Below are 16,442 nucleotides of genomic sequence, written 5' to 3' on the forward strand. Positions count from 1 at the left end.
GTTTAACTAATCTGATTAAATACGTAATATATAAATCACTCTACACTGGCCAAACGCATATTTTTTTATTAGTTTAAATGTTTGCATTACCAATGAGTAATGGAGGGTATCAGTGAAACTTAGTTGCAATATTAGCAAAAACAAACTAAACAAAACTGAATGCACAAAAAGAGACATCATGTTCTTTTATTAGATAAGGCTTCTGTCAATGTGTGACGGACAAACATTAAACAATTCACTTTCACGGTTTAATATGCAGCTTTATAAAGTTATCAAGTATTACAGCGATGGTAGAAATCAGCAGGGGATTAAACAATGGGAAGCAGTGTTCATTTTGATTTAGTCATATTAGTCTTTTGACTAAAATGCAACTTAATTTTAGTCCAAAATTAGTCATCAGGGCTATTTCAGTTTTAGTCTACCAATATAGTTTTAAAGCTTCAATTACCATTCATCAGCCTGATATGCAGTAGTACTAAAGCTTGTCCCGCCTTCTACGTGACAAAAGGAGTTTTGATTGGATATTGATACATTTAAAAAAAGTTAACTTCACTGTGGATGGACTTCATCCCATGTGAACATTATTTTTTAATTAGTTGACAAGGATAACAATATATGCATATTTTAAATTAGTCATAGTATAGTTATTGTCACTTAAATAAATATAATCGATGAAATTGACAAAAACAAAGCTTCAAGTGAGTTGTGCGTTATACAGCTGGTAATCAGTCCTGACAGAAATCAGGTGTATGAATCCATTGATAAAGTATGGATGTACCAAGATTTCTGGGTTGTTCTCCAGTAGAGCAGACATAGGCAATTGGCGAACCAGGGGCCACATGTGGCCCTCAGTCAATCATTTTACGGCCCCTAACACAAATCCCCAAAAATTGTAATTCAAGAAGTTGGAAGGAATAAAGCACATAAATTGGCAGGAAAATGCACATAGTACACACAAAATTCCCAAAATACACACAAACTGTGAAGAAACAGACAGTAAAATACAAAAAATGACAACAAAAATACAGAAAGTGATGCCAAAAACACACAAATCAACAACAAAAATGCATTAAATTACACAAAATTAAAACAAGAACACAAAAAATAACAAACACACATAATGACCCTTGAAACATAACGTGACTAAAAACCAAGAAAACATTGAAACCACAGACAAAGACAATGCTCTGTGTAAATGCTCTGATTGGTCATTATTCTAAATGCCGACATGAATGTTGATAATGTGGCCCTTGGATCAGATACAATCACATTTGTGTGGCCCCTGCTGTGATATAGTTGCCAATGGTTGCAGTAGAGCAATAACCACTCTATGGTAAGCACAGCAGAAAGCTGGTCAGGGATGCCATCTAGTGGTCCAAAGAACCCCATCTATGGGATAAAGGGAAGCTTTTCCAGTTATTCTAATGTTTCCAACAACAGGCCTTTCTACAACACGTATTACTAGAATTTATTATATATACTGTTATTTTTGTGCGTAACAAAGACAGTAGAAACAGTTTCTCCAATAAAAACCAGCAAGGCCACGAAAAACAAACATCAATGGAAGACAAAGTCATTCAAATTACCCAGCGTGTGACACACTGTGCCTGAGGTAGCGTTTTCTGTTCTATTCAAGCCCATGCTGTGGTGGGTTGACGCCTTCAGCTCCACCTTTGAGAAAGCCGGTGAGAACCTCGTAGGTGAAAAACACCACCATGTTGACGGGAAACGCACGTAAACAGTTGATCCCTAAACTCTTGAAGAAAACCCCCGCGCCCTCTACCCTCGCGGTCTCTGTTATGCAGTGGAAAAAGCCTTTGTATCGCCTGGTCTCCCGAGCTCCGTCCATCTGCAGACGGGCTTTGATCACGTCCATCGGTGTTCCTACGGTCCAACCTGCCATTCCAGACACTCCTCCAGCCAGCATCACACTGCTCCAATCTGAGACAATAAGTCATTTATTTTCACTTGTTGCATGAAGAGCAAAATATGGGCTAGTTTTAAAATAACTGTAAGTAAGGTTTCAGACTCAGCATCCCTCTCTGCCCTATTATTGCAATACTTGGAGATATTCCATCGTTAACCATTGCCAAAACCTACATCCCATTCATGCTAATTTCATTAAGCATTGCAAAAAAAGTTATACTTTAAACTGGAAAAATCGAACGAAAATATCTATAAACCACTGGTTAGGCGTACTCACAAACCACTTAAATCTTGAAAAACTACCAGCCTCCATAAAGGACAATACCCCATTATTTTAAAAAATGTCTCACCATTTGCAGCATGTACAGTACTTTAAGATACAAACTGTCTGTATTCATCTGCTTGTTTTCTTCTTTTGTTGTTGTTATCACTATTGTTATCCATTTAACTTCAGTAGGTTGTTAACTAATAAACCAATTGTCAGATTTTGACAAATAAGCTATGACAAAATTAAAAAAGTTCCTAAGTTTTATGCTTGTACTTTTATCATTTGTAACTTTTAAACTTTTTGAGTCATTACATCTTTTATGAAACTGCATTGACTTTTCAGCTCCGATCCCATTTTCAGAGTGGACAGCTAATACATTCAACCCATTTCAACTTTATTGCTAATGCTAAGTTAATGCTATTGCTTGGCTAACGCTAAGTTAGTGTTCATACCAAGTTAGTGCTAATGCTACGTTAATGCTAATGTTCGGTTAATGCTATAGTTTGGTGAATGGTAATGCTAGACTAATGCTAATGTTAGGCTAATTCTATTGCTAGGTTAATGCTAATGCTGGGTTAATATTAACATTAGGCTAATGCTATTGCTAATTCTAGGTTAGTGTTAATGTTAGGTTAATGTTAATGCTATTGTTGGGCTAATGATAATGCGTGGTTAGTGTTCATGCTAGGTTATTGCTAATGCTAGGCTAATGCTATTATACAGTTAATTTTAGGCTAATGTTAATGCTAGGCTAGGTTAATGCTATTGCTAGGTTAGTGCTAATGTTAGGTTAATGCTAAGTTAATGCTAATGATAGCTAATGCTAATGCAATGCGACACGGGTCAACACTTGCATCCTCACTTGCATTTTCTTCAGGAAATGCAAATATTCTAGTTACTGTTGTTTGTTTTGTTGTTATTTTTGTTGCTTGTGAAATTAAATAATGAAAACAATTGAAAAATAAAATAACTAAGTACATAAAATTGGTAACATTATGTCTTCTGTTCCCTTACCTAATTTTTTCCCAGTAGTCTTTGTCAGCCATTCACACATTACTGTGTAAGTGAGAAAATATGTGGCAAACGACGGTCCATCTCTGAGCATGAGCGGTACCGCTCCTCTGTAGAGCCCCAGGAAGCCTTCCTCTTTGACGATGGTGAGCAGACAATGGACCGGGCCGCGGTACTTGGGTTTGGCAAAGTTGGCTTCCCTTCGTTTGGACTCTGTCTGACACTGCAGACGTACTTTCACTGTGTCACCAGGAGACATAACTGATATCTGATGAAGGCAGATTGGAAGCCAATGTCATGGTTAGCTAGAAACCTCTGTATTTTGATTGATTAGGTACAGGATTTTCATGATTACCTGTGCTACACCACCTGCTAGTCCAGACAGGAAGATCTCCAGTTTGGTATTTGGACCGCCAACATTTCCTCGTGCATGGCTCATACACTGCAGACAGTTTCTATACGTGCCAAACACGACTGATGAAGTCAGAGAAACTGTAGCAAGAGGCAAAGCCATTCCTTTAAAGAAGCCATGGACCTGTAGGTGAGGAGAAAGTTCATCAATGAAGCATCAGAACATGAGGGTTCTTATTGAATTTAAAATCTGAAACATGTTAACTGTAGTTGGTTGATGTAGGTGGTTGATGCTTTTTAGATTCTATTCAAGCATACTGTAACTGCAAAACAAGGTATACATTGGATTGTTGCTGGCACGACCCAGTAATGGCTCATTTGATCAAAAAGTGGGAAATGCTAACCTCACATAATAAAAAATACACTTTTGCACAAGTTCTCATATTGGATCTATTTTTTAAAACATCTGGAGAAATGGATAATAAAACCAGATTTTGTACAAATAAGTACATATTGGAGATTTTATACAAAATGTCAATAAAAGTACACAAAATGATTTCAACACATAAGGGGCCTATGCTACAAAGCTAGATGAACTTATATCACGCTAACTTCTAGGATTTAATCAGTGTATGCTATCCTACGGAGCTCGCAAACGTCTTACAGAGATAAATCACCATGGTAACTTAGGCTGAACGACTAACCTGGTCGGGACCAGGTTTTGTTCTGACTAGGATCTGAGCGAGTGCTAAAGCCCCGCCTCCTGACCAATCAGTTCTCTTAGAAAGCGAGCTGTCCAATAAAAGGTGATGTGTGAACACGACACTGTGTGGATCTGATGTGATGCTCAATTATGTATTTTAATTCTTCATATTTTTAAAGAATTATTTCTCAATTGTGTGACGTAAGTTGCTCTCCAGTTTCCCCATCATTGTGATTGGTCTGACGCTGTAATATCCACCTCTGTCACTAGAGCGCGCCGGTAACCAGGCTGAAATCAACACGCTTGACTTAGCTTGTTGTGATCTGGATTCGTAGGACAGCTTCTGTCTGGCGGACAATGTTTGGTTAGGTGAAGCCCGCTAACGGAGATAAATCCAGGATATAATTATGTAGCTTAGTAGTACAGGCTAAAGATGACTACAAAAAAACAACAGAAAAACACACAAAATGACAACAAAATATGCAAAATGACAAGAAAAATACACAAAACAACAGAAAGAAACACATTACATAATACAATAACAGGAATTATACAAAATGGCAAGAAAAAGACACAAAATGATTCAAACGCACAAAACAACTATAAAAAAATACACAAAATGACAACATAAATACACAAAATGACAACAAGAATTAGGGATGTCCCGATACAACTTTCATTTCCGATATGATGCCGATATTGCAGCCTTGCATATCGGCCGTTACCAATATCAGCATGAATCATACATACTACATTATTACTTTTTTTTTCTTTGATAAAAAAATTAGAAATACTTATTATTGTAGTGTGGAATGTCAGAAAAGGCTTGATCGCGTGATGTTACTCAAACAGAAAACATTAGTCAGCAACAGTAGGTATGGGAAAAACTGAACCATTTATTATTAACAGATTGGTTACATGATTTTTAACCTTCAACATCATATCTACAGTATTCTACAACTGAATAAAATAAATAAAAAATTAAAATGGGGGAAAAAAAATTAACAATCGGAATTTTGGAAATTTTAATCCGATATCCGATATTAGTTTTCAGGCTGATATCGGACCGATATCGGATCGAGACACCCCAAACAAAAATACATACAATTATTCCAAAAAACCTACAAAATGTCTGAAAAATACACAAAACAACAACAAAAGGACACAAAACCTTTGTTCTTTCCTGTATCAGTGCTCAGATTGGTCATTATTCTAAACATACTGACATTAATGATCGGACCATCTTATTTGTAAAAGTTGCCCATCTCTGACATAGAGGGCATTGGTCTCACTCACCCCTTCACTTGAAAATGTTGCTACGGCACACTGGTACACCCCAGTGAACTGTTTCTGAGTTTGAATGCGGACCTTAAACAAACAAATCCACACCACCATGTGAACATTTTGTCTTTTTTTTTTATTATGTACTTAAGTTATTACTGAAAGCATGTGTTCAGTGTCACTCTACCTTGACAGTATCCAGAGGGTACCCCACAATAACACCACAGGCTCCTGTGTTTTCAAAGACAAAAAGAAGGTCAAGGACACACTACTTATACAGTATGAGCTGTACCAGCCATACTCCTGATTCTGGTCACATTGGTTATCATTTAAAACAATAAAATATGTAATGTGTTAGATTTACAGAATAGAATTACATTTTGGGCATGATTTGAACCTGTTGCCAGTAATTCTGCAAACTAAAATCATTCATAATGGATCAGTGTAAGTGACACATGGGCAGAGGTACAAGTAATGGATTACAAGTACTCACGTTACTGTAATTGAGTTGTTTTTACGGGTACTTGTTCTATTTTGAGTATATTTCTAAATCAGTCATTTTACTTGTATTTAAAAGACGTTTTAAAAGAATTAAAGTAATTTGTTACATTTCTACACCCAACCGTTACTGAGTAAATTATTATTTTTCATTTTCAAAAAGATCAATAGATAGTGTGAATCACACCATAGTCTACCAATCAGATTAAACGTAATGCACGGCGCCCAAAATAGCAATAAATGCTAGTTATTCATAAGTTCAGAAATGTAGCTGTACTTAGAACCTGAGATTTTTTTTAATTTTCAATTGAATTAATTTGTGTTATTTTGTCTAAAAAAGAATTGTACATTTTGACAAAAATGTATTTAATACAGATGCCTTTGTGCAAAATATATTAAGTCACAATTGTGCAAAATTTGGACTCTTCCTTTTTAAGTTTATACATGAGATGTTTACTGTACGCAAGTGAACCTTGGCAAGATTTATTACCAAAAATAAATGTGTGTGTGTGTGTGTGGGGGGGGGGGGGGGGGGGGAGTAACTGGTTACTTTTACTTTGAGTATTATTACTTTTTACTTGTACTCGAGTATTTTGTGAATTACTCGTACTTGAGTAAAATTTCAACATGCAACACTTTATTTCTCCTAATTCATGCAATTGTTTCATATTCATTACATTTGATAGGAAATGATCATCTTCTTATTTTCCAAGCTACTAAAAAACAACTTTTAGCTAATTGTGTAACATAACATTATTCTAAAATGTAACAACTATGCACAATTTTACAAAAATCCACCTAGCGTTTTTAAAAATACATCTTATATATCATATTATGAAAAACAAACCACAACCCATACACCCAATCTGCAACACTTAAGTTAATCTAATACAAAAACTTTATCACGTGCAGCAGTATTTAACTTTACTAAATAAAAACGACATCTGTCATATGTATTTGTCTTTGTCAGATTGAATCCTGGAAAGTAAATCAGATTTTAGATGGAGCTCATTGGTAACTAGAGCTCCTGATGGCCTCTCACATGATCCATGCGGGCTCCCTGAAGCCCGCGGGCACCGTGTTGGTGACCCCTGCACGTGGGATTACATGCATGAATAAATGTAAAAACCAACGCCTCTTATTTTGGAAAAACGTGCCATAGAGGTCTGGTGGTGGCTGTCGTTCGTGTAAATGAAAAAAACAAACAAAAAAAAACAAAAAAAAAAATTAGTTGATGTGACGTAATACCATGTAGAATTTAGCATTTAACGACAATGCTGCACTAATGTTATGCTAACATAGTCCATAATAATTACAGTGTAATTCCGTAAGATTTACGACAACAGTTACCTGCAAAAGATCCGGACACAAAGTCAACGATATGCATCCTGTCCCCCGCCGACTGACAGAGACACACATGTCATCTGAAGCCTCTCATTCGTTCACTAGCATGTGTTGTAGCTTCCATAACCTTGGCTCTTGTTGTTACGTGACGTTTGGTCGAGAGGACGGCCATGATTGGCTCCGACTTTAGCCGAACATAGCCGAAGGATGCCGAGAATACTGTACGTGTCTTAAATCGCTCTCTTTCATAACGTTTCATTAAGCTGTCAACTGCTACATTTTCGCCAAATTGAGCACTGAGATTTACTCTTTTTTTTATTATTATCTATTAAATAAATAAACAAACGTCACCTGTAATAGTTGTTTTTTTACGACATTTTAAAAGCTTTAACGGTGTCATATACTGAGATTGTATACGCGCATGCGCGCACATGCGCATTACCGAAAAATAATTAAAAACAATAATAATAATATTTTTTTGTTTATTTTTGTTTTCCAAATGAACGGACACGTGCTTTATTTATTTATTGGATTATGTTAGGGTTAGGTTAGGGTTATAATCTCACTACGGAGGTAAACTCAGTACGTGACACGGTAGAGAGACGCAATGATTTGTGGGGGCCGGTGGTGCGTTCAAGGACAGCTCGTAAAATACTTTTGAGTGATGCAGACCTTTCATGTTTTTTTGTTTTGTTTTTAATTGTAATTTTGCTGTTATAAAGAACAAATCAATCTAAAATTAAATCAAACTAACCATGAAACAGGATTACATCAAATATACTATTGACAGATTATGCTTGTAGTTCATAATACAAAATAATCAAAACTATGGCAAATATTAACTAAAAAATGAAAGCCCAGGAGTAAATATTTTAAAAGTTTATGCAATTTACTTTTACTGCAATGCTGCAGTTAAAGACACTACTATTACTGTGATAAGTTTAATGAGATTTTACTTGGAATTAAACATATCTAACACGATCAAAAATCAATATAGGCTGCAAAAGAGCCAATATTAAAAAAAAAAAAAAAAAGAATAAAATTAAAAAGAAACAAAGTGTCAAGAGCAACCAGGACTGCAGTCGCTACAATAAGTGTGAGAAGTTTCATGAATATTTATTAGTAGAATATCAAAATAATCTTACATTAAATCTGACCAAAAATGCCAACTTAAAATAATACTGTATGTATTCAAAAATTATTATAAAATGAAAGACAGAATGTCAAGACAAACAAACTCCACAGTGTTGTAGAACACACTCTATTGTGTCACTATCATACGTTTCATGATTCTTTATTGTAGAATATTGAAATTATCTTACGATAAACGGTGACGCAAATAAAAGCCCACTTAGAATAATACTGAATATGTTAAAAACTTTATATAAAATCAAAGATAGAATGTCATGACAAACAAACACAACAGTGTTGTACATGTTTTTACTGTAGAATATTGAAATACTGTTTATTATTTATTGTTATTGTTTTTTTAAAGTTGCTGCTTTAACAAACACTTTTTTGTGCTCAAGAAAGTGTCCTTAATTCATTATTTCTATTTAGCATTTAACATTTCTTAAAATATAACTTTATTAATTATTTAAAGTGATCCATACACACAATCATTGTTTAATTAAATAAAATATTCATGTATGACACATTGTGAACGTAAATAACAATTGATAAAACATCCCCACATTGAACTTCAAATAGTCTAAACAAAACAAAGTTTCACCTATTACACATATAGTATTTGTAGCAATACACACGCCCGTTGTGTAACAAAATATTTTTTTTGTGAATAACACTTTTAGAAGATGGATAACAAATGAAAAAAAAAAAAAAAAAAAAAAAAACATAAAACTGAAATTAGTGTGATCAAAATAAACGTACACCTATCACACGCATTCTAAGTGGGCATTTTTGTTCAGTTTTAACCTAGAATAATATTAATATTCTATAGTAAAAATTCGTGAAACTTATTACAGTGACACTAAAGAGTTTCTTCTACAACGCTGCAGTGGTTGTTTGTCTTGACATTCTCTTTTTGATTTTATATATATATATATATATATATATATATATATATATATATATATATATATATATATATATATATATAATATTAATTTTTGATTATACGGCTCTGAACGTAGCTATGGGCGTCAACATCATCGTCTTCTGTTCGCTCTGATTGGCTGAAGGCTTTCCACTTGCCGGTGAAGCCCCGCCCCCTTTCAACGGCTTCCTGTGACGTTAAAATAACCTGAGATCATATTAATTGATATAAACACTACCGCTTTCCACGGAGGACGTGTTGGTCAACTGTAAAGATTCACCGGGTTTAATAGAGGGAAAACTTCATGTTCAATTAGAGGAAATTAATCAATTTCATGAAGAGAACGAAAAGGAAGAAGAGCCGTATTAAGCTAGCTTAGTTGATAGCCTACAGTAATACCACCTGCAAGGGTCAATTAGACCGGGTAGCCTTTTGGAGGTGACTTTCAGAATTCGGAACAAGGTCAAAGAAGAAGAAAACTGTTCGACATATTATTTGGTTTCTAATCTGTAACAGTAGGGTGACACCAGTCCTTCAGTTTGCTAACGCAGAGGATGGACTTCGTTGCAGGATGTATCGGAGGTGAGTGAGTGGAAACTACTACTACTGTGACACATCACTATTGTAGCTCTAACAGCATGTTTTAATGAGTTAAATGGTTTCTGAAACTTATTTTAATAAGAATAAAATTCACAACTCTGCATTTGTGCAGAAAAAAAGAGAAAGAGATGCAATTTTCAGGTTATTTTTCTCTATACAAACACAATGTAATGTCTTTAAATATTGACATCAGGATGATTCATAATTTAAAATGTACCTGGGGTAGTCATGTTTATAACATACAATGTGTTTAATGTATTATCAATAAACAAAATATGTGCATATTTGTTTAGGAAAACACATTTAAAGTCAAGACGTCATTGATGTAGAACAAGGTTTACACATGATTTCTTTAATAAGAAATAAATAATAATGGTGTTGGTATTAATGTTTTTATCGTGCTTTTCTCTACGTGTTCTTCAATATGGTTTTTATTTATTATTATTATTATTATTATTATTATTATTATTATTAATATGGCCAGGTTCCCCCCCCCCCCGGCTGCTGTTGGAAGACTTTTAAAGAAAGTTACAACTGAACCGCTAGTATTATGAATAATATTTTTTTGATAGAGCAAGTGCAAATAAAATTCACTACAGGTACCTTTTTAATAATGATAATAACAATGGGGATGTAGACTTAGTGTCTGTATAAATATTCCATAGTCCACAGTTGATAGGGGAAATAGCATAAGTGTCTGGAATGAACAAAGAATGTGAAGCATTCCTCCTGTCAAACAATGTCTATTTTTCACTTCAGTTACTGTCTATTCATAAAAATGTCAACAAGTGTTTCAGCTTGGATGGCTGTGTATAAAGTGTCAGCAATGGCAAACTGTACACGGATACCATGAATCTGTACACATCCAATCATGGACCAATGCCATGCCTTCTTTATTTACACTGACTGGTGTGGCTAACTATGTGTTCATCCAGGGAATCTACCTACAGCTACATTAAACAAAAAGTTGTGCCGTTGTAACAGAATGACTTACTAGTTATCTTTATTTCACTTTCATTTTCATTCCATTCAATGTTATTAAGGTGTGTGTGTGTGTGTGTGTGTGTGTGTGTGTGTGTGTGTGTGTGTGTGTGTGTGTGTGTGTGTGTGTGTGTGTGTGTGTGTGTGTGTGTGTGTGTGTGTGTGTGTTGTTCTCAGATGAGATGTCTTTAGCCAATTATGACGCCGTTTACTTGTGGGTTTGTTTATTTCTTTTCGCTGAGTTGTCCAATGAACGCTGAATACTGTGTCGAGCTTGACACCTGTTTGTGTTCAGTTTCCGGCTTATAGCAGTGGAATCTCCTCTGTCCACTCATTGGCTCTGTTTTTTTTTTTTGTTTTTTTTTTTTCTTTCTTTTTTTAACAAATGGCCCATGTGACAGAACATGCGCTTATGTAGGATTATCCGTCTGTGTTTGTGTACATTGCTGACACAGGTGGCTTGTTAAAGTTAACTTAAATCCGTTCCTTCTACTATAACATAGGGCTGGGCGATTTTGCCTAAAGGAAAATTTGAGTTTCACAATGATGATAGCAAATGGTACGAGTCTCAATTTTTATAAAAGGAACATTTTTTGAAATGAACAAAAGTGAGATAGAAATATAAAAAAAACAGGTGATGTAGACAAGAACAAGTAAAAAATATTTCTCCTCTCTGTAGATGGATCGGCGAATGCAGCAGCCCGAATCGGCCGATGCCGATACCTGTAAAAAACTCAAAAATCGGCTGATGTATTGGTCTATCACTAATATAAACACACTTCTACACATGGCTAAGAGAATGGCAGGGTGTGCCTAACAATCTCACATTCCGTAACATTTAATAATGTTTAGAGGACATGACACTTTGTAAGGCAGTGATTCTATGAAGGAAATGTTTCCTCAAAGTAAACAAGAGGAACACAACTTCCACCCCAAAGACAGTTAAGTAAGTCAAAAGGATGCAAGTAATTCTGTAGTATGGTACTTTAGTGATTTAATAAGAGTATTATACTATTAGTGGCTAAATTAAGAAATATTCTATTTCATTATGTTTGTTTAGGTGCTGCAGGAGTTTTTGTTGGACACCCATTTGACACAGTCAAGGTAGAGATTTCTCCATTTTCGTCACAGATGCATACACATTAAAATATGTGAACTAACTAAAATGTTTCTATTCTTCTCCTTTTTCATATGATGTATTGGTTTTGTTTTTAGGGCTGATTTTGTCACTAAGTGGTTGTTGTTTTTTTTTTTGCAGGTGAGGCTGCAGGTCCAGAGTATTGATAGTCCTTTGTATCGAGGAACCTTTCATTGTTTCAAGACCATCATTAGACGTGAATCGGTATGTATATTTTATATGATTAGTACAGTGCCCGTAGGAAGTCTGTATTCATACATACAGTACATGCATTTACAAACTATATATATATATATATATATATATATATATATATATATATATATATATATATATATATATACACACAGTCTGTCCTATGTATGAATATATACATATGTAGGTGTTTATGTAGATGTACTATATGTATATATGTATGTACTTGTGCAACCGGACACACGTGTGTGTATATTGATATATGTAAAATTGTGTACATAACCTTTTCCCCTTTTATAACACTCATAACTTAATTGTAAATTTCCACATACATATAGTGAAAGCCCATTTTTTTTTCATTTTATTATTTTTTACATTATTTTATTATGATGAAAAAATTATAAAAAATTATAAAATAATGTTTATTATTATTTTTATTATTACTCACCTTAGTTCCAAATGTTGCTCACTGAGGACACCTGCTGCTCAATATTTACGCAGTGCTTTTTTTAGGATATTAGACCCACTTTAGTCGTTTTTAAAAGCTCGTGGTGCAGTCACTCCTGTCAGTCGTTCAACTTACTGAGTTACCATGACTATCTGTCAGTGACAGGTAGTCATGGTAACTCAGGATAAGTTACCTGTCAGTGACAGGTAGTCATGGTAACTCGGGATAAGTTGAAAGCTCCATAGGAGCTTTGTAAAACACTGAGTTACAATGACTACCTATCAACATTGAGCTGTTCTGCAAAGCTGCATTTAAGACAATTTTATGATGTATTAACACTGCATATATGAACATAAGTTTACCAAAAGTGTACTAATGCCACAGTTGGGGTCACTTATAATTGTAATTGCACAATTGATAATTAATTAAAATTATGGTAATTGTAATTAAAAAAAAAAACTTGTAATCGTAATTAAATTGTAATTGAGTTCAGATAACTGACTTTGTACTTGTAATTGCCAAAAAATTGTCACTTATGATTTAACGCAAAACTGGAGAACCATGTTAACATTTAATTAAATATGTTTCATATCAAGCTTTCCCATTTTATGTTTTCTTTAAATTATCGAAACCTATATTTTCATTTATTAGGAAGCCTTACAAGGTGATCAAATATAGGAAAGACATTAGATAATAGATATTTGTTTTTAGTGTATTTTACAGCTGATTTAGGACCCGTTATCATTAGAGATGCTAACAGAAATCTAACACAAGAGGAAGGTTCACTTTTATTTGGTTATTTATTTCAGGCTCAGTAATTGTCATTCATTGTAATTGAACTTTAGTATTTGAGAATGTAATTATAATTGACTTTCTGAGGATAAAAAATGATTGTAATTTAATTGTAATTGGAAACAAATGCTGGTCAATGTAATCGTAATGATTTGTAATTGAACATTGGTAATTGAAAACGTAGTTGTAACTGAAAAATGTAATTCACCCAAACCCTGACTAATGCTCAAGATAATCATAAATAACAGATGGGGAAATCCAAAATGTATTATTGGGGTGACATGCCAAGAATACTTGGTGTGTGTAAATACCAGTTTATCCATGCTGTGTACATTTTTACCTAACTATAGTATAGATACTGACAGAGACTAAACCCACAGTGCACATATGGGGGAAATACCAAAACGGATTAATTATTGTTGAAAGAAGCTTCATTTTTTTACTGAATTGCGGAGCATTAGTTATCCAACTTTTCAGGAAAGACAGTAGCATTTGAGGCCTGCTTCTCATCACGGCTGCAGTTTTGCTCGACAGACTCGTCTTTGGCAAGTTCCTGCTACTATGGTGAGCAGTTAGAGGCCATAAAGTGATAGGATATGAGTTATGAAGGACATCCGGTGTCTTATGACAGAGCTGGGCACTCTAAAAGGGGAAGTAAATGTAGCTGTTGAGCTGGTCATCTGTACTGTTGACCTTAAAGGACATTTCTCTACATTTGATTTAATGTAATCCTTGTTTTTAATCACAAGAACTTCCTAAGTAATATGTAAGGAACCAAAATTAGTGCAGTTTTTAGTAGGTCAGTTGCATGAGAGATTACCAGGGAAAAATATGGGGAAAAATAATTGATTAATTTTTAATTAATGAAATATTTTTGACAGGAATTTATTTATGCAGCAGATTACCATCTATTCTTTCTTCTAACACTAGGGGGCAGTATTGGTGTTCAGAATATAAGATAAGTATACTATTTCCATTTCAATGACATTTCTTTTAAATCATCTGTAATTCACTATTAATTAAGACTTGAATAATATCAGCAAGAAAAAACATTTTGGCTGTTATGACTTCAGTAATGAGTTGCATTCAGTAAGCTGCACATTTGTTTTTAAAGAAGTGTTTATAAAAAGTATCCATCCGGACCAATAATCGTTTTTTCAAGTTAGTTCTACTAAGGGATAGTTGTGTTCATTATTAGGAGTAGTTTAAGTAAAGCTGCTTTACTTATCAGGAGGTCAAAACAGACTCAACTTGGCCCCTTCACATAGTGATGAGTCAGAATATTTAAGATTGTGTTAGCAGATCAAATCCAAGTGGTGTGTAATTTAACCTGGAGCTCTAAATGGGATCCAAAGTGTTTTTGTTATTTCAAAGAGTTAATTTGGTGTTACATGTTGTGATGTCACCCACAGGTATTTGGCCTGTATAAAGGCATCGGATCCCCCATGATGGGCCTGACATTTATTAATGCGATAGTGTTCGGTGTCCAAGGAAACGCTCTGCGAATGCTGGGACATGACACTCCCGCGAACCAGTTCATTGCTGGTGCAGCTGCAGGAGGAATCCAGAGTATCATCTGTTGCCCAATGGAGCTCGCCAAGACTCGCATGCAAATGCAGGGCACTGGTGAGATAAAGGCTTCTCCGAGATTGTACAAGAACTCCTTTGACTGCTTGGTGCGCATCTATAAGCACAGCGGTGTGACGGGTGTAAACAGAGGGATGGTTACCACGCTGATCCGTGAGATTCCAGGCTTCGGAGTCTATTTCCTCGTCTACGATGTACTGACGCGCAGCCTTGGCTGTGAGCCTGGCGACCGCTTCATGATTCCCAAACTGCTGTTTGCTGGGGGCATAACAGGCATCGTCTCTTGGCTCTCCACCTACCCAGCGGATGTGATCAAATCGCGGCTCCAAGCAGACGGAATCGGCGGAGTCTACCAGTACAGTAGCATCGCCGACTGCGTGCGACAGAGCGTGAGAAAGGAGGGCTATGGGGTGTTCACGCGAGGCCTCACTTCCACGCTGCTCAGAGCCTTCCCCGTGAACGCAGCCACCTTCGCCACCGTCACTTTGGTGCTTATGTACGCCCGGGGGGTGGAGGAGGGGCCAAAAGAATGCAAGACAACTCAGGCCGACCACCACCCACAAATACAGCAGCAGACGTAGCCATCCAGCCTGTAACTAAACAGTGCAGCTGTGCTTTAAGTGCCGGAGAGCACTTAAAGCACAGCTGCACTAAAACTATGTTGAATGTAACTCAGCTGCAATTATTGCTGTCTGAAGATGGCTCGTATTTTATCCAGAAGATGTGAAAAATGCACTATGTAACTGTAATGGTTGGTTATACATAATTGATATGTACATACAAACTTATATTTTTCTGTATAAAGTTGGCAATGGAGTGTGGATGAAAGACTTTGATTGTTCGTGTGATCATTTTGGGTTTTAAAGCTGTAATTTTAAAGGTATTTTAATAGAACTGGAGACAATATTTTTGTGTCTTGACTGATATCCTATCTATGATAATAAAATAGTGTTCAAATGTTGGGCAGCTTTTTGTGACTTATTTAATAATTGTGCCGATCAAAAGAATAAAAACATCCGACTGCTCTTATTTATTGGGGATTGTCGTTTTGCAACTTCCTTTGTCCCATTTTCGCCCCTTTTCCAAAAATGGTTACACTTTTTTTTCAGATTTTAGCTTCCTTTTGCCAATAAATATTCCTTATTCCCTAATATTTTCAAATTTTTGCACTTGAATGTGATTTTTGTCAAATTTTTAACCAATTATTGCCACTTTTCATCCAAATAAGCTACCTTTTGCCCAATAAAAACACTTGTTTTTCCC

At 35.3% G+C, this 16,442-nt stretch overlaps 2 protein-coding genes across 5 annotated transcripts; one reads left to right on the forward strand and one right to left on the reverse strand.

The window, feature by feature from the left end:
- Positions 1 to 233: 233 nt before the first annotated feature.
- slc25a47a (solute carrier family 25 member 47a) lies at positions 234 to 7,618 on the reverse strand. Its single transcript, XM_028439608.1, has 6 exons — positions 7,389 to 7,618; positions 5,728 to 5,771; positions 5,556 to 5,627; positions 3,561 to 3,740; positions 3,209 to 3,473; positions 234 to 1,941 (listed from the first exon to the last, which is right to left on the reverse strand). Exons 1-6 carry the CDS (start codon positions 7,423 to 7,425, stop codon positions 1,628 to 1,630), a joined length of 912 nt encoding a protein of 303 aa, XP_028295409.1. The 5' UTR covers positions 7,426 to 7,618; the 3' UTR covers positions 234 to 1,627.
- A 1,988-nt stretch (positions 7,619 to 9,606) lies between these two features.
- Positions 9,607 to 16,140, forward strand: LOC114457671 (mitochondrial basic amino acids transporter-like). Of its 4 annotated transcripts, XM_028439683.1 has the most exons (5): positions 9,607 to 10,020; positions 11,699 to 11,965; positions 12,080 to 12,123; positions 12,278 to 12,361; positions 15,005 to 16,140. In XM_028439683.1, the coding sequence occupies exon 5, from the start codon at positions 15,038 to 15,040 to the stop codon at positions 15,758 to 15,760; it is 723 nt and encodes a 240-aa protein (XP_028295484.1). In that variant the 5' UTR covers positions 9,607 to 10,020; positions 11,699 to 11,965; positions 12,080 to 12,123; positions 12,278 to 12,361; positions 15,005 to 15,037; the 3' UTR covers positions 15,761 to 16,140. The 4 variants fall into 4 exon arrangements, with proteins under 4 accessions (XP_028295484.1, XP_028295482.1, XP_028295483.1 ...); XM_028439681.1 differs by lacking the exon at positions 11,699 to 11,965; XM_028439682.1 differs by lacking the exons at positions 11,699 to 11,965; positions 12,278 to 12,361.
- The last annotated feature ends 302 nt before the right edge of the window (positions 16,141 to 16,442 follow it).

This window comes from Gouania willdenowi, chromosome 24, assembly GCF_900634775.1.
Source record: "Gouania willdenowi chromosome 24, fGouWil2.1, whole genome shotgun sequence".
NCBI lineage: Eukaryota > Metazoa > Chordata > Actinopteri > Blenniiformes > Gobiesocidae > Gouania > Gouania willdenowi.

Excerpts from the sequence above, each read along its gene's own strand:
- slc25a47a (XM_028439608.1), bottom strand. The coding sequence starts at position 7,425 with ATGCATATCGTTGACTTTGTGTCCGGATCTTTTGCAG. Across the intron at positions 5,628-5,727 it reads ACCCTCTGGATACTGTCAAG|GTCCGCATTCAAACTCAGAA; the intron begins GTAGAGTGACAC and ends TGTTTGTTTAAG. Across the intron at positions 3,741-5,555 it reads CAACATTTTCAAGTGAAGGG|GTCCATGGCTTCTTTAAAGG; the intron begins GTGAGTGAGACC and ends CCTCACCTACAG.
- LOC114457671 (XM_028439681.1), top strand. The coding sequence starts at position 9,993 with ATGGACTTCGTTGCAGGATGTATCGGAG. Across the intron at positions 10,021-12,079 it reads CGTTGCAGGATGTATCGGAG|GTGCTGCAGGAGTTTTTGTT; the intron begins GTGAGTGAGTGG and ends ATGTTTGTTTAG. Across the intron at positions 12,362-15,004 it reads CCATCATTAGACGTGAATCG|GTATTTGGCCTGTATAAAGG; the intron begins GTATGTATATTT and ends TGTCACCCACAG.